The 26,343-nt window shown below is 43.7% G+C and overlaps 1 protein-coding gene and 1 long non-coding RNA gene across 3 annotated transcripts in view; both read right to left on the reverse strand.

Annotated features, from left to right (window-relative positions):
* ANO6 (anoctamin 6) overlaps positions 1-3,143 on the reverse strand; it is a 168,556-nt gene extending 165,413 nt beyond the window's left edge. For both annotated transcript variants that reach the window (XM_087814708.1, XM_087814709.1), the window contains exon 1: positions 2,974-3,143. In XM_087814708.1, coding sequence (XP_087670834.1) covers positions 2,974-3,040 — 67 coding nt within the window. In that variant the 5' untranslated portion in view covers positions 3,041-3,143. The remainder of the gene's footprint in view (positions 1-2,973) is intronic.
* Positions 3,144-17,050: 13,907 nt separating this feature from the next.
* LOC107528209 (uncharacterized) lies at positions 17,051-22,923 on the reverse strand. The gene is made up of 3 exons (XR_001602340.2): positions 22,773-22,923; positions 19,921-20,089; positions 17,051-17,588 (listed from the first exon to the last, which is right to left on the reverse strand). It is a non-coding gene; the product is annotated as an uncharacterized LOC107528209 (long non-coding RNA).
* Between the last annotated feature and the right edge of the window lie 3,420 nt (positions 22,924-26,343).

A 26,343-nucleotide genomic window follows, 5' to 3' on the forward strand; every position in this document is an offset into this window, starting at 1 on the left:
AAACATCTCTGTGATGTAGCTAGGGACAAAATCGAGCTTAAAAGTTTGTGTGTGTGTTTTGTCTCTTGCAATTTAGGGGATGACAGATGTTTTATCCAGGAACTTATGTCAAAATAATTCTCCTGCTTTGAATTATAAAGTTAACATTTATAGAGAGATTTCATAGAAATCTTCAGTACCTGAATGGGTTTAAATTATTATACAACTATTAGTAGTGACAACCAAGTTCTAGGGGAAATACACTAGTCGACAGCTCTAACTCAGCCCTGCATTGCAAAACTAGAGGCAGAGGTAACATTTATAATCTTCATTTCACCAGAGTCTCCTCTCCCATAGCTGTAAATTATAATTATTTCATAAAAGGTTGTATACCATCAGCCTGCTTCTGGTAACCTTTTAAAAGGTTTACTGTGTTACAGTGGCATAAACTTTCCATTGGCATGGTAAACATTTTCTCTTGATATACAATCACTGCAACCCACATTACCTTTATGTAACAACCAAAAGTTGCTGAGACATAGTTAAATATTTGTTGCCTGATATATGTTGAATTGACACCTATACACACAAAAGTATTCATATTAGTAGCTTATGGAGCGCAGGATGAAGGAGGGGCAGAGATATTTCACTTCTTCTTAAATGTATCTACAGTTTGACTTGGTAGAACTAGCATAGATTACACTTGTAATTATAAATATAAAGAGCCTATTGCCACACACTTAAGATGAATTTTATGATGCCTCACCATGCAAGCACAGACTAGACCATGTTAGTTTTCTTTCTAAACTGAGATCTATTGATGGCACGGGGGGACAAACAAAGCTCAGAGTGTCCTGTTTAATTTCCATTTGGGTTTTTACCATTACTTATTTTCCATACTCAATATAAACAGTTACACTTCACCATAATAAACAAGAGTATTTTCCAATGAAACAGACTGCTAATTTTATCGTTAACTTTTTAAAGTTTGCTCCTATGATTTATATTTTTATGTAATCATGATTTATTACTAAAGCCTGAAGAAAGCATTATACATTATCTAACAGCTGGAGTCACCAGATGGAAAGTGCATTAATCTGTGCAGGTCTTGCAAATCAGAACACCTGAGTTTGAACCTTAACTAGCTGAGGGAGAAGCTAGGCAGATCAACCTGTGAGCTTCAGTTTTCTCTCCTATACAAAAGAAAAACACTATTTGCTACCTCCATAAGGATCGATACCTAATAAATTGTTCTCAACCTAATGATAAGTAAAGCTGAACCACGAAGTAAAATCCCCTCCATTCATTTGTCCCTGGCCAACAAGGAAGTTGTCAAGTTCTATGAATTTCAATGAGAAGTGACTGTAATAGACAAGATATAAAAACAATTTAATTGTCTGACTACAGATAAATGGATAGAGGTCACACACACACACCATGTAATAGTATTTAGCTAAGAGAAAGGAGGAAATCCTGCCATTTGTGACACCATGGATGGAACCTGAGGGCATTATGCTAAGTGAAACAAATCAGACATAGAAATACAAACACTGCATTTCACTTTTATGTGAAATCTAAAATAGGTGAACTCATAGAAACAGGATGGGGGAGGAGACTGGGAGATGTTGGTCAAACTTCTAGTTATGAGTAAGCTCTGGGCATCTAGTGCACAGCATAGTAATTATAGTTAATAATACTGTGTCATATACTTTAAAGATGTTAAGAGTAGATCTTAAATGTTCTCACCACAAAAAAGAAAGGGTAATTATGTTACATGATGGAGGTGTTAGCTATGGTAGTAATCATTTTGCAATATATGAGTATCAAATTAATACATTGTACACCTTAAACTTTTACAACGTTATGTGTCAACTATATCGCAACAGAGATAGAAAAAACAACTAAACAAATAAATAAGCAGTGCCTAGACTGGGAAAGGAAGAAAACACACCTAACTCCTAAAATTAAGTCACTTTCTAAAGTTATTAGGGCTTCAGGGCATGAACAGGAACTGTTAAGTTTTAAAGTGATCCGGCAAACAGGAAACAGGCGGAGTCTGTGGCACAGACCAGCGTGGTAATTTAATCGCCAGTCTTCTGGAGGGACCCGAAGTCATCATCATTGCCCGAGAGTGTTCTCTTTAGAGACCTGGTTTTCTCCTCGCTCCTGCGATTGCTTTCCCCTTCCTCGCCTCCTCCCACGCTTTTGTTTGCTCTTAAACAGCTCTCCCTCCGCTCCTTTTACAACTTGAAGCATTTTCCGACTCCAATTAGGAAAGGGCCGGCCCCGCCCCCAGCTCCAGGCCCCACTGGACGCGCAGGAAATGCCTGCGGTCCCCACTACCTAAGGGCTTCCACCTCCGATTACCACCTCGCGGGCTCTGCGGGAGAGGGAGGCTGCCGGCCGCGGCTGCAAATCAGTGCCCGGCCCTGCCTCCCCGAGCCCAGCGCCCGCGCTCACCTGGGGAGGGCTCAGGTGGGTCACAGCCGGCTCCCCGCCCCCGCCGGCGCCCCCGCCCCCGGGCTCGCGCGCCCCTCCAGCCCCGACAGAATCCCCTGCGCTAGTTCGAGGCGGAGGAAAGGACCCAGAAGTTGTGGTTTCTGAGTCAGGACTTCCGCACGCAGCGGTGCCCCTGTGTCCCCGTGACTGAGCAAGGGCTGGGTCCCTTCCCCGTCCCGAAGCTGTTCTCGGGGCGGCCGCGTGCCCCTCGCCTCCCTGGCCTTCCCGGGGACCGCCGGCAGCCGCGGGCCCAGCGGGGAGGCGACCCGGGTCTGCGGCCCGAGGCGGCCGCATTGCGGGGCCGGGACGGCGGCGCGCGGGCTCCTTCTCCCGGCCCTGGGCGCCCGCCCGCCCGCGCTCCTCGGAGCGGTCCAGGGTCCCCACGAACCTCTGCCGCGGTGGGTGCAGCACCCACGCGCAGTCCCCATCCTCCTCCCGCGGGGGCTCGGGGTTGCGGGGGCCCGCAGCGGCCCACCCCAGGGCGCCCTGGCTCACCGATATCTCCATCCTCGTCGTCGTCGTCCTCCAGCTCCATTTCCAGCAGGACGTCCCTGGTCATCATTTGCTCGGCTTCTCCGGAGGCGGCTCCGAACTTGGCGCGAAGTTGGGGCTCCTGGGCTCCGGAGCGACGCGGCTCTCGCGGGTCCGGCGCCCGGTGGGGGCGGCGGCGGCGGGGGCGGCGGGGGGAGGGGCGCGCGGGGGACCGCGGGGCGGGTCTCGTTCCCGGCTCGGGGGCCGCTGCGCCAACCCCGCGCTCGGGAGAAGCCGAGCCGAACCCGGAGCCCGCGGCTAGCGCTCGCCACTGAGCATGCCCAGTGCGCGCCGGCTGGCGCGGGGCGAGGAACTTCCCCCGGCGGGCTGGGCGCTCGCGAGGAGCCGGAGAGCGGAGGGAGCAGCGGGCGCTCGCGGTCCGCGCGTCCTGACCGCACCTCGGGGAAGGGCGCGGCGGGCGCGCGCGCGGGTGGGAGTGGGCGCGGCTCCCCCGACGCGCTCCCAGGCGGGGCCGCTTTCCGGTTCTAAGGTCGGGGAGATGCACGCGCGGGCTCGGGGCTGTGGGCGCTGCCGCTGCCGAGAAGGGCCCTGACGGCGAGCCCGCTGCGCTGCGCCGCGCGGGTACGTGGAGCCCGGGGGCCTTAGAGGGTCAATCCCTCTGACTCTAGACGGGGACCGAGCGTTCTGTAGGAGAACGGGGGAGGGGCATTACCGGGAAAGGAGGCGAAACTCGCAGATGATAAGCGGCAGAAGGGGAAAAAGGCAAAGCGAGATAAAAAGAAACACGTTCACAAAAGGCTGGAGGATTTCCGCCTGCAGCGCGGCTGAGGCGGGAGAAGCGCCCCCTACCCGCCGCGGGCGCTGGCGCAGGGAGTGGCCCGAGCCGGTCCAGCCGGGTCAGGCACAGTCCCGGGGTCCGAGGGGCACAGGGACCGAGGACCTCCGCCTGGAAACGCTGCCGTAGTGTAAAAAAAACTGTAATGACCCTAAGAAACATAGAAAGTACTGGAATAAAGTTGAGGCACAGAGTAAAAGAATGCATTCCTGGAGACCAAAGGGAACAATAGGGCAGATCCGAAGAGGTTTCTGTGCGGAACACACATGGCTCAGTTTGAACTGCACGTTCCTAGGGTCATTCATGCTTCTGCAGAACTTTTTTCGAAAGGGCTGGTGAATTTAGACGAGTCAGTTTTGACTTCTCAAAAGGGGTAGAGGTGTATTTGAAATCCTTGTTATAGCCATTGTCTAACACTTCTCATTGCAAGTTTTTATATTTTTTTTCCACTGAAGTACCAGAATTATTATGATAATTACGATAACACTAAAGCTACTGTGCATTTTATTTTCCCATACGCATCATTTTTATGTTTATATGAAAGAAAGAAAGAGAGAGAGAGAAAAAGGAAAGAAAGAGAGAGAAAGAAAAGAAAGAAAGAAAGAAAGAAAGAAAGAAAGAAAGAAAGAGAAAGAAAGAAAGAAAGAAAGAAAGAAAGAAAGAGAAAGAAAGAGAAGAAAGAAAAAGAAAGAGGGAAAGGGAAGGGAAGGAAGGAAGAGAAAGGAAGAGGAAAAGAAAAAAAGAAAAGAAAAGAGGAAAACGAGACTAATCATAACTGGGAAAACAGCCATGAATATGCATTTTAAGATATGGAGAAATCACTTTTACGAAAATATCCAGGAAACACTATACTTCTTAAGGAACCTTTCTGAATAAAGAAAATTGTTTTTATTTTTTTAAATATGTTTTTATTGATTTTAGAGAGAGAGGAAGGTAGAGCCAGCAAGCGAGCGAGAGAAACATCATGGGCTGCCTCCTGCACGCCCCCTACTGGGAATCCAGCCACAACCTGGGCATGTGCCCTGACCATGAATGGAATTGGTGACCTGGTTCATGAGCCCACACTCAACACACCAACTGGGTGAAAATTGTTTTTAATATAAACAGAAAACAATACAGTGCTCTGAAGATGGGTAGAGGGAAGAAAAGATTGAAGAATACAGGGGGAAAAGTGAAGAGGGGGAAGAAAAACTTTTCTTTAGTGAACTCTCCCCAGTACTTGTGGAACCTACTATAATAGAAATTTCAGAGGTATTTTGGTTACGTGAACCCCTTTCACAATTTTCACTTAAGTGCGTATACAGTGCTTTTTATGTGCTAGGCAGTTCTAAATGTTTTACATTCAGTTATTTAATTTTCATAACAACCCTAGGAGTCATTTCCCCTCTTTTACTCACACACACAGGGCAATTGAGTAACTTGTCCAAAATCACACAGGGAGTAAGTGGCAGGGCTGGGATTCAAACCCAAGCAGCTTGTTCCAGAACTTGTGTTCTTGGCCACGTTATAAACCACTTCCAGAGACATTTCTGAATCCGTTAAAAAAAAAATGTCCCCCACCAATTTTAAACTCTCAAATTCTCATCAACTCTCTGCCACAGTTCTCTCACCAAATGGTCTAGTTTTTATGGCCTAAGACTTCGCTCGAAGTTAATTAGTAGTTAGAAAATTCTTGTGGTTGATTTTGCAACAGGTTTCAATGAGTCATCAGAAATTCTTCACAGATTTTTAGAGTTTACATTTTTCTTGCTTGATAAATGTTGCAGAGAAACTCTGCTGGCCTTGTATGAAAAGGTGACTGTGGCTGGAAGGGAAATGAATTATTTACTTAGGTTAGCTGTGAATCTATTATTAGTAAACTCCATTATTTCATTTTATGTTTTGCAGCTTCTCTCATGCATTTTTTCCAACTGAATAATATATGCTTCAAAAATAATCAAGATAATAGGCCTTTGTAAGAACCACACCTATGACCCTGAAACATTATCATCTATATTATGAATGGTGAAATAAAATGTGCTTAACAACATGTGGCCAGGTTATTGGATTTGCAAAGCTTTTCCAAATCAGAGATCATAGACCAAGTATTTTCTCCTTCATTGGTCTTCAGATTAGTTACAATCTTTCACTGGCTACAGGATCTTTCTCAGCCCATCCCTTAAGTCTTGGTGTTTCTCCGGCTTCAGTCCTCAGGCCTCATTTTTTCCCATCTCCTTTTTGAACTCATTCAGTCTTACAACTTTTCTGTCCATTCCAGGCAAGGCCAGATTCATAGGCATTCAAACGGCTCCTTCACACAGGGCCCTGCTCGCAGAAAGGCTTAATGCTTGGGGTCTTAATGCTTTGGCAAGCGCCAGCTTGAAATTCTTAATGTCAACTTTGAGTTTTTGTTTTGTAAATGAAGTTCAAAGAGACAGTAGAGCTTGTGTGAGTTCACATGCAGTCTGCCTCCTTGGGGTAGGTTCTCCGTGCCAGTTCCCCCATTCCCTGGCACCTCAGCCCTGCCCATCCTCCCCTTTGCCCCACTCAGGACCAGGACCACCAGGACCTGGGGAGACTCGGGCAAGGAACAGGGAAGGTCAGGGTCAAGGTCATACCCATTGTATCTTAGGGTGGGTCATGGTGGCACCTGTCCCTGCCCTAGACTGGCAGTGCCACAGTGCACCCAGGAGGTGACTCAGTGGAGATGAATCTCTTGCCCATCCCCTACTCCAGTGCATGCTGGCAGGAAAGTTGCAATCTCTTGGACGTCGCCCCTCCAATGTAGTTTGGAGCATAGAGTCTGTGGGAAGAGAAGATACCTAGCTCAACTTCCCCACCCTCAGCCAGAGTGTGGTCTGTCTGTCCTACAAATTGCTGGGAGGGGAACCTGGCAGCTGGTAGACATCATGTGGTCTTTTTGAACAAGGAACTCAGCATTTTCATTTTGCACTAGGCCCTACAAATTGTACAGCTGGCCCTGATTCTAAGATCTTAATTTCTAGTCCAGATCTGCCTTCTGTGTTACAAATGGTATCGTGTTTGCCTGCATGTTAGACATCTCCAGTTGGAAATTTGTTGGACATTTCAAATTCAGCAGGTCCAAAACAATTTATAATCTCTTCTCCAAACCTGTTTCCCTAAATCCAGGAATGGTACAAACTAGTTGTACAAACCAACAATTCGAGAATCATTTTGACTCCTTCCACTGTCTCTTAATCCCTCATATCCAATCAGTTGCTAAATCCAGTTGCATCTACCTCCTGGATATCTCAAACACATCCTGCATTTGTTATCTATTGTTGCATTGCTGGATACCTGCATAGCATGACATTTCAGCAGAAACCTAAAGGAAATAAGAAGTTATGACATGCAACTATCTGAGGGAATGGAGGCTTAGCCAGAAGGAAGAGCAAATGCAGAAATCATGGCAACTGTGGCGTAAGTTACCCCGAAGTAAACATGTATTATATCACACAATTTCTGTGGATCAGGAATTTGGGGGCAGCATAGTCACAGGGTTCTGGCCTGAAAGCTCGATGGCTTCTAGATCTGCTCCTAAGACAGTTCTCTCTCAAGACAGCTCACTCGCAGCGGTGCTGCTTCTGAGCAGGAGACTGTCCTTCCCACATGGGCCTGTCCCCAGGCTGCTTGAGCATCCTCGTGACACGATGCCGACCTCTCCCACGAGGAGCAGTTCAAGAGAGTGGGCGAGGTAGAAGCCATGATGTCCTTCATGACCCAGGCTTGGAAGTCACGCTGTCATTTCTGCCATCGGTACACAGATCAGTCAGCTCTACTCACTGTGGGAGGGGCTCCTACAAGAACGTGAATCCTGGAGGTGAGGACCGTCGGGAGCCGCCCTGGAGCCGGCTGCCACACATCCCCACCACCGCTGTTCTGATACATACCACTGTTAAAAAAAAGAAACAACAGGCCAAGATGGAGCCACTTCTGGTAAGCCACACGACCAAACCAAAACTTAGTAACTAACCTCACTGCAGTTTCAGCCTCTTCCAGGAGCGACATTTTAAACCAATCCGTCTGGAATTTCCTGACCAACGCTAGCGAGGTGTCTGCCCGATAAGCCCCCCTGCCTTCTCCATCGGGAAGGTGTCCTTGCCCGAAATAACCCACTCTTTTAACTTCATATCCCTCCTTCTTTCTGCATGTAAAAACCTCCCATCTCAGACAGCTCCTTGAGCACCCTTCTAATTGCTAAATGGCACTCTCCCTGATTCATGAACTGTTCAATGAAGCTAATTATATCTTCAAACTTACTTGGCTGCATTTTGTCCTTGAACATGACCATCATTCTTTGTTCTTCATTATTGAAAACAAAGTATATGCTGGCCACTTTTCTGGGTGTTGGGGATTCAATAGTAAAAACAAAGATAGAAAGCATCCCTGCCCTTCTGACTTTCCATCCTAGTGGGTAGAAACACATAAGCACATGTCAGCAGATGGTGGGGACCAGGGAGAAAAATGAAGCAGGGTAAGGGCCACAGTGACCAATGGCTGGGGGTGGGGGGGGGACTTCCTATGGAGTGGTTAGGGAAAGCCTTTCTAATGCGGTGACATTTCAGCAGAGATCCAAAGGAAGTGAGGGAGTAAGACATGTAAGTCCCTGAGGGAACAGAGTTTTAAGAGGGAAATACAGGGCAAAAGCCTTGAGGACAAGCATGAGTAGTGTCTTCAAGAAAGGCACAGGGGCCATGGTGACTGCAGCCTTGAGATGAAGGAGAAGAGTGGTGGGAGGTGAGGACTGGAGGGAGAGGGGAATGCTGCAGGTCACTCTGGACAATCAGAAGGACTTGGGCTTTTAATCTGAATAATATGGAAAGCCTTTATTCAAAGTTTTGAATAGCCCAGCCACGCATGGCTCAGAGGTTGAGTATCGACCTAGGATCCAGGAGATTGCAATTCATTCCTGGTCAGGGCACATGCACAGGTTCTGGGCTCAATCCCCAATTGGGGGAGGCAGCCGATCAATGATGACTCTCTCATCATTGGTGTTTCTCTGTCTCTCTCCCTCTCCTTTCTTCTCTCTGAAATCAATAAAGATATATATTTTTTAAAAAGTTTTGAATTGGCATAATTTAACATACATTTTTAAATGATCTTCCTGCGTGTTTTATGAAAAATACACTAGACTGTAGAACAGCAAGTGTAGAAGCAGGGGGGCCAGTTAGGAGACTCATTTTTTTCATTCAAACAAGGGATGATGGTCTTGGACAGAGTGGTATTGGTAGGTGTGGATTATAGATTTGTTTTGAGGTATATCCGAAAAGAGTTTCTGATGTACTGGATATGAGTATGAGAAAAAGAAGGAGTTGAAGATGACTCCAAGGTTTTGACCTGAGTAGTTGGGAGAATGGAGTTGCTGTTTTTGAGATGTGGAAGACTACAGAAGAGTGAGGGGGTAGGGGGCCATTTATTGGCTTTTGGACCCAGAAATTCAAGCTTAGACATTCACATGGAGACGTCCAATAGCCTGGAGTTTGGAGGAGAGATCTGCACTGGAGATATAAACTTAGGACTGGGTAAGATTGCTTGAAAAGTTGATCTATATAGAGAATGTCCAAGGTCTGAGCTCTAGGACTCTCCACTCCTTAACACTTGCACTGGGCAAAGGAGGACAACCTGGCAAAGGGGACTGAGGAGGGAGGAGTGTCCGGCGAGGAATGAACAGAAAAGCTCGAGGTTAAGTAAAACATTTTTCAGAAAAGGAGGAAATGATGTCCTGTGTCAAATGAATCTGGTAAGATGACTTTGTCAAGACTTCAAATTTTCCTGGAACCTGAATAGTTTTCTTCAAGTATGAAGAGAGTTGGCTATTGGATTTAGCAATGGGAGGTCGCTGGTGACATCAGCAGTTTCAGAGGATCGGTAGGGGACGAAAGTATGGAACGGGTTCTCTGATGTGTTTTTTCCAACATGACAAAGCAGCTCTCCAGTTCTCAATGGACACTGACTGGATATCCTACAATTAATTCAATTCTGACACTATCTACCTGGAGAAAGCATCAGATCCCACAAGCCAAGGGCTCAGTCCCACAAAATTGCACCCACTCCACCACTACAGACACCAATCACAAATCCAGGCTGTCCTCTGTGCTTCTGACCAACTGACTATAGATTGGAAATTTCCACGACCCTCAGCTTGGGTTTGATTAATTTGCTAGAGCAGCTCACAGAATTCAGAGAAACTTTTACTTACCTTTACCAGTTTATTATACAGGATCTTTATAAAGGATACAGACGAACAGCGAGATGAAGAGGTACACAGTGGGAAATCTGGAAGGATCCTGAGTGCAGAAGCTTCTTTCCCCATGGAACTGGGGTGCACCACCCTCCCAGCACTTGGATGTGTTCACCAACCCAGAAGATCATCAAATCTTGTTGTTAAAGAGTTTTTATAGAGCTAAATCTGCAGGACTCCCCTGCCCAGCTTCTGCTTCTCAGAGGTCAGTGGGCTGAAAGTTCCAGGCCTCTACTCACTTGGTCTTTCTGGTGACCAGCCCCATCCTGAGCCTATCTAGCCTCGCCGCCCTAAGCCACCTCACTAGCATAAGCTCAAAAGGGGCTCCTTATGAAGGACAAAAACACTCCTATCTGTCACTCAGAAATTTTGAAGGGCTTAAGGAGGTTAGTGCCAGGAAGTGGGGACAAAAACCAAATATATTTCTTTTTATACCACAGGTTCACAGGAGAACGAAGGCAGAGGAAGTGGTAACAATGACTATAGATAACTTTTTTGGGGAGGCTTGAAACTCTCCGAGACCCATGAACTCTAGACTTCTATATTCATCTCCACTTGGATTCCAATAGGCAGCTAACATTTAACATCAAAAATCAAACTGTTTATCTTCCTCCCAAACCCTGGTCTACCCATAATCTTTTCATCTCAGATAATCAAAACTCCATCCTTCTGATTGCTCAGGCCCCAGACCCTGGAACCATCTTTGACTTCTTTCTTGTACCCTCCAAATCCACTTCATCAGCAGGTCTTTTTAAGTCTATTAAACAGTGTTATCTAGAACTGGACCACCACGCACCAGCTTCACCACTAACACATCACCTGTGACATCGCCCTCTGTCACTTGGATTATTTTACTATCGGGTTTTCCTGCTTCTGCCTTTGTTCTCCCTACAGTCCATTCTCAACACGGTGGCCAAAGTGATTTTTTTAAACCATAAGTCCGATCATACTACTCTCTGCTCAAACTTATCAATAGCTCCCCGTTTTAACAATAGGAAAATCTATGGTATGTACACACCCACCCTATTTAAGTTGCGAAATCACCAGAGTCAACTCCATATAGTTGTGTAAGATGTTTACACAGGTGCCTGGTCAAGGGGACTAAAATGAGGGATGACATCCAGCTTGGGCTCTGCTTCCCAAGCCATGTGCCTTGATGCAAGGCTCTGTGTGTACAAGGTTCCACACAGGTTGTCAGCAGTGCTGGACACCTCTATCCATGTACTCTCATCCCTCTTTGCTTTATTTTCTCTGATCACCTAGCCCAGCCCCTCTTACATACTACATCGTTTGTTTACTTACTCTGTTTATTATCTGTCTTCACCAACTAAAAGATGAGCTCCATGAGAGCAGTGCTTTTTTTTTTTTTTTTTGTCATTCATTATCATATCTCCAGGACACAGCAGGTACTCAATAACTTTTTTTTTTTTTTTAAATTGAGTTTTTCTGTTAAGGGTAGTGGAGAAAGGTAAGTGGAGTAGTAAGTAGAAGGGTATGTGGGGCCAAAAGAAGGAAAGACTATAATGTTAGAAAGACAAGGGAGCATTGCTGTTGTGATGTCACTGGGTAAGTGAAAGTAATGAGCTCCCGTACACCATGAAGATAAATCTTCCATCATGAAAACTATAGGGAATATATAGCACAGATGCAACTGTATTGGTTAATGTATTGATAGGAGCTGTGGAAGCAATTTTTCTCCAAAAATGCTTATTTTAAAGCTTTCAGAAATATAAAAAAGTTGAAAGAATAATAAAACAGAGACTTGTACATCCAACACCAAGTTTCAACAATTGAGTGAATTTTGCTATATTTGATTTATCTGTTTGTTTCTCTGTACATATTTCATTGAACGATGTCAATGTTGCAGACTTCATGACATCATCCCTACATAAATATTTTCACAGTGAAAATATTTAAGAATATTTCCTCATACCTACTAATATCCAATCCATGTTCAAGTCTCAGAGTCTTTAATGGCCAAGACTTTCAATGCAATCCCCCAATCACATTTCACATACTGCGACTGATTACATTCCTCAACTTTTCCCCCCCAACAACTTTCACTTTTCAAGAGAGCAGAACAGCTATGGGTGCTATTTCCTCCCCTAATGCTATTGTTCAATGTCTAATAGTTCCTATAACCTAGACATTAAGTAAGAACCTTAATTAGATTCAAGTTAAATATTTTTGGGCAAAAAATCCATTATAGAAGATGCTGTGTTTTCACGTGGCGTTACAGCAGGAGGGGTCCACTGGCTGTCTGTCCAGCATTACCGGTGCTAAGGTGATCACTAGGCTACATGGTGAGCACCAGATCTTCCCCTTGGGCTAAGGTTTGAACCTGGACAGCCTGACTCCTGGGTCTGTGCGTCTAACCACTTCGTATCCCCTTTCTGGGTAAGAGCAGATGGCTCAGGAGCCAAGAGCAAGTACACCAGCAGCATTTCAGAAGCTGATTGCTCCGCCCACTACATAAAGATGCCTTGTCAGTTCAGAATCTTAAAAAGAGCCCTTAGACCTGCTGGACTTTCTAATGAAAGCAAATTCCTTCCTGTGTTCTCTATTTATTGAGGAAGAGGAAGATGTATTTATTGCCTTACTAGCCGGTACCAAGGACATTAAAGAGATAACTCAGATTGTAGCTGATTTTCCAGTTTCCATTTTGATTCACTGTCCTTCCTCAAAACCCATCTTTCTTATGCTCAGAAAAATGCGTAAATGAAATGGGGAAGTGGTCTTTGATGTGGGCATTAAACTCTTGAGTCTGTGATAACCTGGGCTCTGAGGAAAGAGAATTCTAATATTGGGAAGGCAGTAATTTGAGATTAGAATTTTTTTTAAAGGTGGAATGTAGCCCAGATTACCTGTAGCACTCATTGCCTGAAAGCAATGAACTAATCCAGATAATTTTTTGCTTACTAATTTTTCAGAGCTAGATGCTTTTGTTTTTGCTTTGCTAGGGAAGGTTGGCAAACCAAGTCCTCTTGAAGAGTTTGGAATCAGGTAAATGAAGTGCCTCTTCTGAGAGCAGTATCCAGTGCTCAGATGCAGGGCTGCTCTGCTTCTTGCAGTGGCAGAAGGATCATGGAAAATTCAGGATTAAAACCACCCACACTGCTGGATCAGGTCAGAACCAGTGTCAGGACAGCTAGCTTAGTGGTGGACAGGATACTTTTTTAAAAAGAGACTGTCTGAACATTCCACCCCAAAGCTGCAGAATAGGCATTTTCCTCAAGTGCACATGGGACATTCTCAAAGATAGACCACATGTTAGGACACAAAACAAGTCTCTACAAGTTCAAGAAGATTGAAATAATATCAAGCATCTTATTGGACATTTACACCATGGAATACTATGCAGCTATAAAAACAAAGGCTCCCTTACCCTTTGAGACAGCATGGTGGGACCTGGAGAGTATTATGCTAAGTGATATAAGCTGGTCAGAGAAAGACAAGTGTCACATGATTTTACTCATATGTGGAATCTAATGAACAAAATAAACTGATGGACAAAATAGATCCAGAGACATAGAAGCATGGAACAGACTGACGAATCTCAGAGGGAAGGAGGGGGTGGGTGGGGAGACATTAACATGAGAATTTGTATGTATATATGCATAACCCATGGACACAGACAATAGTGGGGTAAAGGCCTGGGGGGAGGGGTACATGGTGGAGGGGATCAATGGGGAAAAAAGGGGGACATTTGTAATACTTTCAACAATAAAGATAAATTTAAAATAAAGAAAAGAGACTGTCCTACTTGGTTTTTGTTTGTGTTTTTGTTTGTTTGTTTACAGAATTGAGTGGATGCCACAGCTTTGTCAGTAGCTGGTCCTCAATTGCCATACAAGATGGCAAATATCAAGTGCCCCCAAATGTTCACGTGTCCTGTTCAATACTACAGAATCTAAGTCATTGCTGAGGGACAGGGCCGGAGGGTAGGGCAGCATGGATTTCTACAACACAGTCTCAAAGTTATTTTTATTTTAATTCCATTTGTAAAATACATAATACTTCGCAAAGCAAGGTGAGGTATCGGGGGAAAAAGACAGTAGGGTCTCACACGTACAGAGAGATTAGAGTTAACTCCCCACAATAACTAGAGCAGCAGTTGAGGAAACTGGAGAAACCACATCAAGGCCTGGTTCCCCATTGTGCTTCGCCTTGCCACAACGTCTTCAATTTCACTTGCGTTTAATTCACAAATAATGTTGTGAGTGAAAGTGACGTAAAATCTCCTTTTCTAAAACATTACTAGATATTTTTAGAGTTAACAGAAGGAGCATGTTCTTACGACTGCAGTCATCTCACAGAATTATCTAAGCCTTCTTGGTGCCTTTTGTCTCATTTACTGAGACTGTGCGGCCTGCACATCTGAAAATACTATCTATCTGACCCCTTACAAAAATGTTTGTCAACCCCCGGGCTATAGTATCCCTTGACCCAACTTTTAAACAGTCCTTTGTACTTTTGAGATGCCGCTATTTCAGCAGGTAAACAATCTACAAACGGGTGTTTATAAAGAAGCACTTATCTGCGTGTTGATTTTCATTCATTATTTTCAAGAGAGGCCCTGGGGCAATTACATATTTCCCCTTATAGATTTTTAGGAAGACATCACAAGACTTCATGGAATTAGCAGGCAGCTCCCAGTGAGCGCTTCACAGGAATGTTCTGGACACGTATGAAATGTTCTTTTGGTTGAGTCAGGACACACAGCCAAATGGTGCCCAAGAATGTGAGTCCAGCTCAACATTAAATTTGTCTCTCAAACTCTCCCTGAGGCCCCTCAATATTCATGGGCAAAACGGCCAAATACTTGGGCCTCTGCTCTTTCTTCAGGCCTTGGTGGCATTGGGTCCCACCAGGTCAGTTCTTACCCATGCTGGGCAGCGTGCATGTCCCTTCCTTCTAGTATAGATTCCGGTGGGTGATATGGATCTTTGTCACCCCATATGCTGTACTGGCCAGTCCTCCCTTGGGTGCATTGTGCTCTCTGTCATCCTCAGCTTCTTCAGGGGACCCACTGGCTTCCCCTCAGTGATGGTCTCACTTAGCAACTCCTGCAGTTCTGGCCTGCACTCTGTAAGGGCTCCGAGCCTCTGTGCTAGGCTCTCTCTCTCCCTCTATGCCAGAACATAGCCTCTATGTTCACTTTTCTGCCCCGGGTTATATGAGGACAGTGGCTCTGTGCACACATCTCTGCTTTGTTTTCATCGGCACCTCTGCTTGAATACGAGAGGGTGTCAGACCCAGTGGCCATGTGGAGAGGCATGGCAGGGACGGGAGAACTGGGGTAGGTACAGTGCACCTGGCTAAGGGTGGACCTGGCTGAAAATTGAAAAAATTTTAAAAATATATATCCTTATTGATTTCAGAGAGAAGAAAGGAGAGGGAGAGAGAGAGACAGAAACATCAACGATGAGAAAGTCATTGATCAAGTCCACAACCCGGGCATGTGTCCTGACCGGGAATCGAACTGTGATCTCCTGGATCCTAGGTCGATGCTCAACCGCTGAGCTATGCCCAGTGAAAGATATTTTTTTTTAAATTGTGATAAAGCCTGGCCGGTGTGGTTCAGCGGTTGAGCATAGACCTAGGATCCAGGAGATCAGGGTTCGATTCCCGGTCAGGGCACATGCCCGGGTTGTGGGCTCCATCCTCAGTCGGGGGCGTGCGGGAGGCAGCCGATCAATGACCCTGTCATCAATGATGTTTCTGTCTCTCTCTCTCCCTCTCCCTTCCTCTCTCTGAAATCAGTAACGACATTTTTTTTTTTAAAGTGGTAAGACATACGGAGGCTTTTAGTTTAGTATTTTAGTCCTTTGATATGACCTGGTTAAAAGAAAAACAAAAAATTAAGAAGAAAGTAGAGTTTGGTGATGAAATCCATTAGGGAAATGCTGCCCACAGTGCCCCCTCTGGGGGATTCACAAAGCCTCCCAGAAGCCCTCCTAAAATGAATTCTGCTCATCTTTACTTAACAAAGCACATCTGAACTGTATTGGAAGATGGGATCCTCTTTTCCATTGGATTTGAGAATATAAAACACTATGCTAGGATCTTTCTATAGTCTCTGCTCCAATAAGAGCAGCGTAAAACAAACACACGCTATGGTACATATTTGCAAAACAATTTTTAAAAATCTCTAAACGTATCAGAAGTGTCCCTTGTTCAACCGGGCAATGAAACCATGAATGCCACATAGTGTTTATTGCAAAGTGGGGCTGCCTCGCTTCGATGCGCGTGACCCTCCCTCCCCCCAGGAAGCTGTGACTGGCTGCTGTGCCAACGGGCCATGAGACAGGTGTGGACTCTCACCTGCTGTTGACACGGGGAAGGACAGGGCAGTCAGTAAGGGACTCTCGTGCATCTCTTGGATTCCAGAAATGAGAGCTCAGCTAAGCAACATAACGATAACAAAAAGATTTTAAACCAATAAGTCTTGTGTCTAGTAATTTATTTGAGGTATAGTGTCCCTAAACAGTTATAAATGCATTATTTTTACACTTTTGAGTCACTTTCAGGAATGTTCATTGTCTTTCTGCCTGTGGATTGTGATTGTTACTATTTGCACCCATTTAGTACCATGTTTAGCCTGGTTCGTTTCACCAGCCATTCGGTGCTGTCAGGTCTCCTCCGCCCTCCAAGTAGAAAGTGGACTACATTTTAAGAACAGGGTGTGAAAAGAAGTAACATAGTTTCTTCTTCAGGAGGCATCTCATGACCTAAGTCTCCTCCCCTTCCCTCTTCTCTCCCTTCCCTGCCCAACCCCCCTTCCCTGCCACCCCACTCCTGTCTTCCACACACACAGCAGCAAGAAAACAAAAAAGAGGTTTAGCATTTTTTACCAAAGGCCTGTAAGCTTCAACATGTCACTGGCTTCATGTTTTTAAAAATACGTTTTTATTGATTTTTTTATAGAGAGGGGAAGGGACAGGAATAGAGAGAGAGAAACCTGGATGAGAAACATCAATCGGCTGCCTCCTGCACGCCCCCTACTGGGGATGGAGCCCACAACCCAGGCATATGCCCAGGAATCGAATCAGCAACCTCTTGGTTCATGGGTCATCGCTCAACTGCAGAGTCACATCAACCAGGCTGGCTTCATATTTTATCTCTCTTGTTCACTGAGTCAACAATTTCAACCTCAGTCCACCCTAAGTTCTCATCTCTCCAAATGCATTTCTGTTCCCTTATAATAATCTTTCCTGATATGCTCTGATTTGAGAACAATTTTTTTCTATCAGGATCTAATCCAAACCTCAAAAGACACAAAGTTCAGGTGAAGGCAGAGTCTTCCTTGCGCATATATTTCACCACCACTGGGGTAGATGAGGGGGTGGCTTTGGTTACTGTGTGGATGCAAAGCTTCCATGTGTAGATACAGTCATGGCCCCAGAGAACCAAGTTAGATTGAAGGCAGATTCTGCTACTGTCCTTTGTGGCCACAGCTTCTCACAAAAGAATGTCTGCAAGTTTAGATCCAGGATGACAAAATCTTAGGAGCATCTTTCTTCTCCACATCCAGGGACAGAACTGGAACGGAACAGATGGACATGGTTTCCAAATGTCAACTCTAAACAGTGTCCACCTTTGTGATTCAGGTTAGAGAAAAAGAGGAACACGTGGTGGAAAAAGGAAAGGGGTAAAAAGAAAGAAAAAAGGCAGGAAGAAAAAGTATTCATTAACTAAAAGAATTAAGTAAATATCATCATGAATATCTCAGACCAAATACAGTATTTATAGATAATACTTACAGAAACTTTCTGAACTTGGGAACATACGCACACATACAATTTAATACAAATAACTATTCATTTACCTTATTGGCGGTGAGTGGGTCATGAGAAGAAAGGATGCCCAATTACAGGCTTCTATTTTTCAAGTTAGGCCAACAGTCTCCAGAGATACCATGGAGGAAGCATTTCTGAATCTAAATAGAGAAAAAAAGGCTGTAATAGGGCCCCTTTTCCATCCGGAATGTTTCATCTGCACCAGCTTTTTAAATATACAAATATCCCTGTGAAAGCATCCAACTAAAACCTGGCTGGCTGATATCTTTCCTATCAGATAGTTGCTAAAAACAATATGCCTTTAAAAACAGTTGTAGCATAGATATGTTGGGGGGGGGAGATATGCAGGGGAGAAAAACCTTGTTCTCTTCAGAATTTCATCTTAAGTCAGTTCTAACCAGGCCATTCACAATCAGCTCCTTAGCCACCACTGGCACAGGGGAAGTAGTCCTGCGAAAGAGCAGCGACTTATCTTGCTCAGGATCGGGGCTCATCTGTTGCTCTGGTATCTACGATGCATTGTAAAGGGAACTGCAAATCAGCCAGTTAGAGAAACGACAGCCCTGCGGTGGCGTCTCCCTTTCCTTCTCTCGCGTAAATAGCACCGAGGGATGGAGGCTGGAGATCTGTTAATCTGCCACTTAACAGTCTTAAAAAAATTATTTAAACTTTTATCCCCATAGGGATTCAAAAGTACTAGTTACACCATAAACTGGTGGAAGCAAATGGGAAGGTTTTTTAGAACTGTCCATACCACCTAGGAAGCAAGGAATGGAAAGAATGGCCACTGCCGTAGGGTTGTGCATTACTTGTCTCAAAGTCTGCTCTCAAGAGAGAGTGTCTACCTCGGCTCAGAGTGGAAAGGCTTCAAAATGAAGACCCAGTAAGTCCTAGGTTTGGTTCAGATCTTGACTCTGCTGTTTATTAACTGTGTCAGCTTGGGCAAGTTGCTTCACTTTGCATGTCAGTTTCCTCATTCACTGGGCCAGGGGTAAGGGTGAAGAAGGAAGTGATGAGAGAAAAATGGCTCACATTTTATATTGATGTTCTTCTCAGTTAACAAATAGTTACTTAGTCTTACTATGCGCTGTGCACTGGAATACAGCAGGAAACAAGACACAGAACTGGCGCTCAAGAAGCTTACAGTCTCATTAACTTTTGAGGGCCATCACATGTACGTCATGGGTTTGCTAGGTGCTTTCACATGCATTAACCGCAACCAATCCCACAACAGGAGCGCTATATTCAGAATTCTGGGCTCTCACAACCCCCACTCCCAATGGTCTGTAGTTGAATAGTTGTTTTTTTCAATAACTATCTATCAAAGGCCTACTTTGCCCCAGGCATTGTGCTAGGTACTAGCACAGGACCCAGGTTCCATTCACCTTGCCACTGCGATATCCTGCATGGCCAAAGGTTGGTCACTACCATATACATACCCCAGCCTACGAGAGGGAGAAAGGCAACTTCGGGCTCTACAGAATTTGGACCCACCTTGTTAATTACTGTATTCCTGGGCCTAGAAAGCTGCCTATCACATAATAAACACTCAATAAGCACTTGCTAATGACTAAAGGATGCCGGGCATCTTATAGGAATTCCTGGTGTGTCTTCCCTTTCCAGGCAGGGGATACCCATTCCTCTCACATGTGCTGCACTTTGCTTCTGCATCAATCTTCCCAAATACCACCTTCATCCTGTCGCTTCCCTATTCCGGAAATCTGCAGTAATTCCCACACAAATGGAGAAGACAGTTCCAGTCTCCTCGCCTGTCGTTCAAGGCCTGCCGCAACTCTGTGCATCCGTATTCTGTCTTCGCGAGCACCCCGTCACGGACAGACAGATCTGTTTACTGCTCCATGAGCATCCTTACCCCTTCCATCCTCCCAGCCTTCACGTTAGCTACTGACACCATCTAGACGCCAACTTCCTCCAGTCTCTGCCACCGGAGAACCTTCTCCCTACACGAGCCTTCTCCATGAAGCCCTCCCAGACTCCAGCAGACCCGTGTCCCCTCCTTTTGAACTCCGTCCAGGCACCCCATTCACTCATAACTGCCTTCTGTTACTACTTACCTCCTCTTGTCTCCAGTCCTGTCCGCCCTTCTGGATTATACAAGCACTTTTCTGAGGGACCGTGCCTCGTTGGAGCCATCCCCAGTTGAGATTGAAGAGATCCTAACGACTCTGTTGGGTTGTATATTTGGAACCAAATGGGAAGAAATAACAGAATTTCACAGCTTCCCTGGAACCAAATAAAATCACCAGAAATGTCAACAGAAAAGAAATAAAGTTATGAAAGAAAGGCAATATAATACTTTAATGCAAGTTTCTAAATCATAAATTCTTCAAGAGCAGCTCTATGGTAGTTCCTGAAAAGTACCTGGTTTGGGGGAATTTGCTGCAAGATTGTACCCCCAAAGATATTACAGTATCGCAATTGGTAAAGTGGTGCCCATCGTGGTGGTGATTAATGATGGCCACGTGAAGGGGCTCTAGTCCTTGCAGGTGGATGAGACATGGGGAGTGTTTGATGGGGGGCCTGCAGGAGCAGAATTTACTCTGTTACTGCTTTCTAGGTTGCAGCAACAAAGGAAACCAAGTTTTTCCAAAGGAAAGCATAATTTCTACTTCATTTTTTAAAATGGTTACATTTCCCCCAAGGCATAATGAAAGAGTCTTCTTCAGACTATACTTTTAGAAAAGAGAGTCTTTTCTGAAATGAGCAAGAGCTTTTGTTTCCTGCTAGCATCAGGCTTCTTTGTCTTTGTGTGTGTGTGTTTCAGGGATAGGCAAAAACGGCAGTTCTTTAGTAGAAGTTAAAAATTACAGCCCTAAAAAAATTCACTCAAATATAGTATTTTATTGCAGTGTAGACTCATTTCCAATTGTACTTAATCTTTTCCAGGCTCATTATTACTTTCTCTTGCAGTTTCCACTGTGAAATGACATTTTTAGTCTCTTTTGCCCTCTATTGAATTGGCCTGGTAATAACAGTAACTAGCAAAAGGCTAGTTCTCCAGCATGTAGAAAAGACATAAATATTTGATCTCAGATCAGTGGTGTGTGTAATTGTTACTGTAGAGAAAATCTTTGATTGCTGTCCAAATCTGGAGGCCTATTAAAATTTAATTTCTGGATCTTCTTCATATATCTAAAACTCAGAATATTTCACAGCATATAAGTTAACCCTTCCCTGTTCCTATGACAAACTATTCTCCATCTCCAAGGGGATGAAGCTGGAGGGAATGCAGCTCACCCACAGGAATAGGAATTCGATATTAGAGAGTAATTCCTTCAATAAACACTGAAAAATTTGGGAAAGAAATATTATCTTCTTTGGGCATCATTAAAAATAAGATAGACTCATTTGTCTGCATATCTTTCTGTTAATATTGATAATTTCTGAAAGGTCATATAAAAGGAAAATAGGAAAAAAACAGACATGAAAGCAATTAATATATTAGCTTGCCTTTATGAACATTTCTAAAAACTGAGTCAATATTAAGAAATTGGAAAGCTATGATTTCACAGTAATTAAATGCTATTCATAAATTGTATTTACAGAATTCCGACCATATAAAGAAAAGGTAAAATAAAGCAAATGTTTTTAGGGCAACAATGGCAGAAGTATAATATAGGAAGTTTTTCTTCCTAATACTTAGATTCCAATTGTAAGTGGGATTTGGCTGCTGGCTGACTCATCTCATTATATCCAGATGAATGAAGTACTAAAGAAGCAGATAATCCTGAAGCTTAATTTTATGCACCAGTTTCAAAGTCTCTCAGCTGCACCCGAAGCTGTTATGGTAACACCAGTAACTGATCTATCTCCTTCCTCTCCTAGTTTCCCCCCTTCCCTTTAATAGGACGGGCCGTGCATCCTAAAGGGATACAAAGTTCAGCAGAGCATAACGGTAGATGAGCTATACATATGTGCCCCTCGAAAAGTCAAGATGGACCAAAGGGTCAATGTAAAAAGCAATCTAATTAGATTTTTAGAAATTTGAGATTTCCCTTGTTGGTGTGTGTTATGCAACTAATTACCTTCCTGGGATTTAAGATAGGAGAGGTCCAAAGTACTAGTTAAGAAAGTAGGCTGTGGAGTAAAACAATACCGATTACACCAGTTGTTGTTGTTGTGTGATCTTAAGCAAGTTTTTGAACCCTCCAGGCTTCAATTTCCTCACCTGTTTAATGAGAGAGATACAACTTCATAGAGTTGTTCTAAAGATTAAGTGAAACAATGTCTGCAAAATACTAGGAAAAGGCTTGGCCAGAGCAGACTTTTGATTAATATGAATCATTGCAAGCATCATCACAATGGTCAAAATTCTCAAAATTATCTTATTATTTTTAGCATTAATAATAAAGATAATAGTAACAGCCTTAACAGGGGAAATTTCCCTAGGCATTTGCTGGGAAAGAAAGCTAGAGAAGGATGACTTCTGTGCATGCTCCCTCCCAATTCAATACATATTGGGTTAGAGGCTGTGACCCGGGATAGGGGAAGCCCTGCAGGATTCCTTGGCATCACCCAGGGGACCCCATCTGGTCTCTGCCTGCTGCACACTTTCTAAGCAGGATCCAGAGCTATTCAGGTCATTGAGCAGCCCTGGAAACCTGGGACTGTCAGGTGAGTGGTTCTCATTTCAGGTTTGCATAGTCCTGATTTGGGCCAAGAATTAGAATGAGGGAATTATTAGACTTTTAAACTTTTTCACATAGAAAACTGCTGTACAACCCTGAGCCCCAAAAGTCAGACAGGATGAGATTTGTATTGTCAATACATATGTGTAATTCTGAAGTACCAAGGAGCAACTTGTTTCAAATATAGAAATTTACAAATTAGATATAAAAAGTCCTTTTTCTTTGTTGTCATTACCTTTTGAGTGTGTATGTGGGGGGGATGTGTTGAAATATATTACCTATCAGTGGAGCATCAGCTCCTCTTTCAGATGCTTTTTGTGGGTTATCCTTATAGGTGAGGAAGGGGACCCTGAATCTGGAAGAGACCACCTCCAAGAACAAAGGGCCCATCTATCAGTGTGCACCAGGGAGATTCGGGAAGTCCGAGCAAGCTGACCAGGGCTGAGTATCTGGGAGGCAGGGCTGGCAAAGTTGAGGCTTCATTAGTTGTAGTGTAATCTCTCTGAAGAAAGGCTGAGTTACAAAGAGAATGAAGGAGGCTGAATATCAAGGCTAAAAGGCAAAAATAAGTCAATTCATTTTATTTTTCTCCAGGGGAAAACTAAGGAATCTGAAGAACTAGCATGAACTAGTATATCACAGCTATGTTTTCTGAGGAGGCAAGCTGGAATACTAAACTTTTATGATCTGGATGACATTTCACTCAGAATTTCTTACTCCCTTTCTCTCTCTTTTCTTTCTTTGTAAATGTAGTTAATACTTATTGAATGGCTGCTGTGTGCAAAATACTGTGCCACGCACCGTGGTCACAACAGGGAGCAAAATGAGACCCTGTCCTGACCAGCTTAGATATTGTGGTAGCAGGAAAGGTTACATAGTCTTCATTGCAACCTAATTAACTGGGACTTTGATTTATGCATCAATCTGAAATGATGTGTTTAATGCAAGTCCCTATGAGGCTGATTATCTAGATACATGGACCAAATTGAGTTCCTAAACCTACTAAGCTGAGAGCCAAACCATCCTCTGCGGAGACATACTGAAGGCACTGTGGCCCTAGGTGTTGCCCCTGGGTGCTTAGGGAGCATATTCCTCTATTGCTTTCACCAGGAAGGAGCAGTTCTTACGCCACCTCATACATACCACCACACAACCGCACTTGTTTTGAAAAATATGAAAAACAAACCTTGATTTCTGTTGTTGTTTTTGTTTTTAGTGGCAGTGTCTCCTGTCCTGCCCCTGACGTTCCTTGGGGTATGCACGTCTAACTCTGGACGGGTAAGGCAGCAGGGAGAAGGTGCTAGAAACAGACATGAATGTGAAGGGGGTTTTTCTAAGTACAAAAATTGGTGCTAAAAGCCAACGGATATAATCCAACAGCTAAAGAAAGTGTAATTAAAACAGTGATTTCACAGCATCAATCAAGCTCTTTATACTCCAAATTTCAGGAATTCATTCTATAATATTTTTATTATTTTACATCCTGAAATTACCCAAGGCACTGATCTAAATCTAACTGTGCAATTATAAATTTCTTAAAAAGTCATGAAGTCCTTCACAAATTATTCAGTTACTCAAGATTAAGTGTTATATTGGCTATTATATTTTCTAATAAATCCTATTATTGATTATTTGTATAAATGATTTACACATTTTACTACAATTTTAGCTTTCTGCTTATTAATTGTGAAACCCTTAAAAGATGAGATTAAAAATAGCCTGGAATAATGTATTTTACATGAATTAAATGATTCAAAAACAACTGCAAAAGAAGCAAATTCAATTGCATCTATTTAAAATTGCTAAATAAGCTCCATTTTCAGGGCTTGAAATTGTCCTCTATTTTTATTTAGTAACTTTTACTCAGTGCTTCAAATTTTTATTTATTTACTGATTTGAGAGAGAGCGAGGGAGAGAGAGAGGGGCACTGACTTGTTGTTCCACTTATTTGTGCATTCATTGGTTGCTACTTGTATGTGTCCTGACCAGGGATTGAACCCGCAACCTTGGCATATTGGGACACTGCTTTAACCAACTGAGCTACCTGGTCAGGGGTACCTAGTCCTTTGGAACTACTTGTTTTCCTTAATATTATTCTGATTCTACAATGGGACTAGGAACAAGATAGCCAAATATACCCTGACACACACACAAAAAGCTCACATTAGACTTGGCTAATGAATGCAAAACATGTCCCCAAGGCTCTTTTTCCATGGCACAGATCTGGCAGAGATCAACAGTTTGTCGCCCTTTGAAGGCCATGACTCTAGTTGGAAAAGACTCCAACTAGGTGTAGATACAGTAGCCCCCCATTATCCATGGGGGACATGTGCCAAGAAGCTCCAGTGGATCCTGAAACTATGGGTAGTACTGAACCCTATATATACTATGTTTTTTCTTAAACATACATACCTATGATAAAGTTTAATTATAAATTAGGCACAGTAAGAGATTACCAACAATAACTAATAATCAAATAGAACAATTATAACATACTGTAATAAAAGTTGTGTGAATGTGGGTGGTCTCTCTCTCTCAAAATATCTCTGTACTGTACCCACCTTTTCACTTAAAGGAAGCGCTTTACGTCTTCTCTTTGGCATATCCAAATAGCCAACATCACTACTCTTGTACTTTGGGGTCATTTTTAAGTAAAATAAGGGTTACCTGAACACAAGCATGGCAATACTGCCACTGATTTGAAAACCAAGACGGCTGCTAAGTGACTAATGGGCAGGAGCATCTATAGCGTAGAGACGCTGGACAAAGAGCTGCTTCGCGTCCTGGGTGCGGTGGGGAGGACACCACCAGAGTTCACCATGCACTCAGAATGCCTCAAAATTTAAGTCTTGTGCATTGTTTATTCTCGAACTTTCCATTTAATATTTTCAGACAGCAGTTGACTGTAGGTAATTGAAAATGTAGAAAGGGAAACTGTGAATTGGGAAGGGGGGACTACTGCATATTTTTGTGCCTAAGAAATACATGCTCAATAATTTTTAAAATGTTTTGTTTTAGTATTATGATTCATTACAATAATGATAGTAACAATACTACTGTTAAAATTGGCCATGTCAACTAACTAGTCAGCATGTAGTATTAAATACTTCACTGTATTATAAAACCACCTAGTTACGAAACACAATAAGCAATTATATTAAACCACAAAAAAATTATAGAAAAAGGCAAGTACATTCTCAAAATAGCTAAAATCTAAGTATGCGCTATGTGGTAAGAAGTATGTCAAATGCTTCATTTGTTAACTCATTTCGTCTCCATGACAACTTTGGAACCCCGATACTATTACCCTCCCCATTTTAGAGCTGGAGACAGTGGAGTCATAGAATGATCAAGTAATTTGCCCAGCTGGCATGGCTGAACCCAGGCAGTCTGGCTCCTTGACCATCAGCTCTGCTACTGCTTGGCGATGCCCCAGAATCACAAATAATAGCTCAGAAGAGAAATCGGGGATCATTCATTCAAGTTTTTAAAAGACACATAACCGTTGTCTTCCAAAGCCCATCAATAAAACAGCACTGGCGGGCGGTGCGCATGCCACACCCGGATCAGAAAGGGGGCCTTTGCTATCAGACTTCAGAAGTTCTGGTCCCAACAAGGCCATGTCTGGGGAGACAGATGCACCATCCCCAGAAGCTACTCATCAGCAGTCACCCAGCAACCTTCTGATTGTTGTTTGGCTTATGTCAGTCTGCCCAGAGAGAGAGAATGCTCTGATGACAGAGGTAGGAGCATTCTGATCCCTGACAATAATGTCCTCTCACAGATCAACGGACTGACACTGATCTGCGTATGCTCTGCCCTAAGAATGGAGCACAGCGAGTCCTGCGT

The sequence above is a fragment of the Miniopterus natalensis genome, chromosome 2, assembly GCF_054644295.1.
Source record: "Miniopterus natalensis isolate mMinNat1 chromosome 2, mMinNat1.hap1, whole genome shotgun sequence".
Classification (NCBI taxonomy): Eukaryota; Metazoa; Chordata; class Mammalia; order Chiroptera; family Miniopteridae; genus Miniopterus; species Miniopterus natalensis.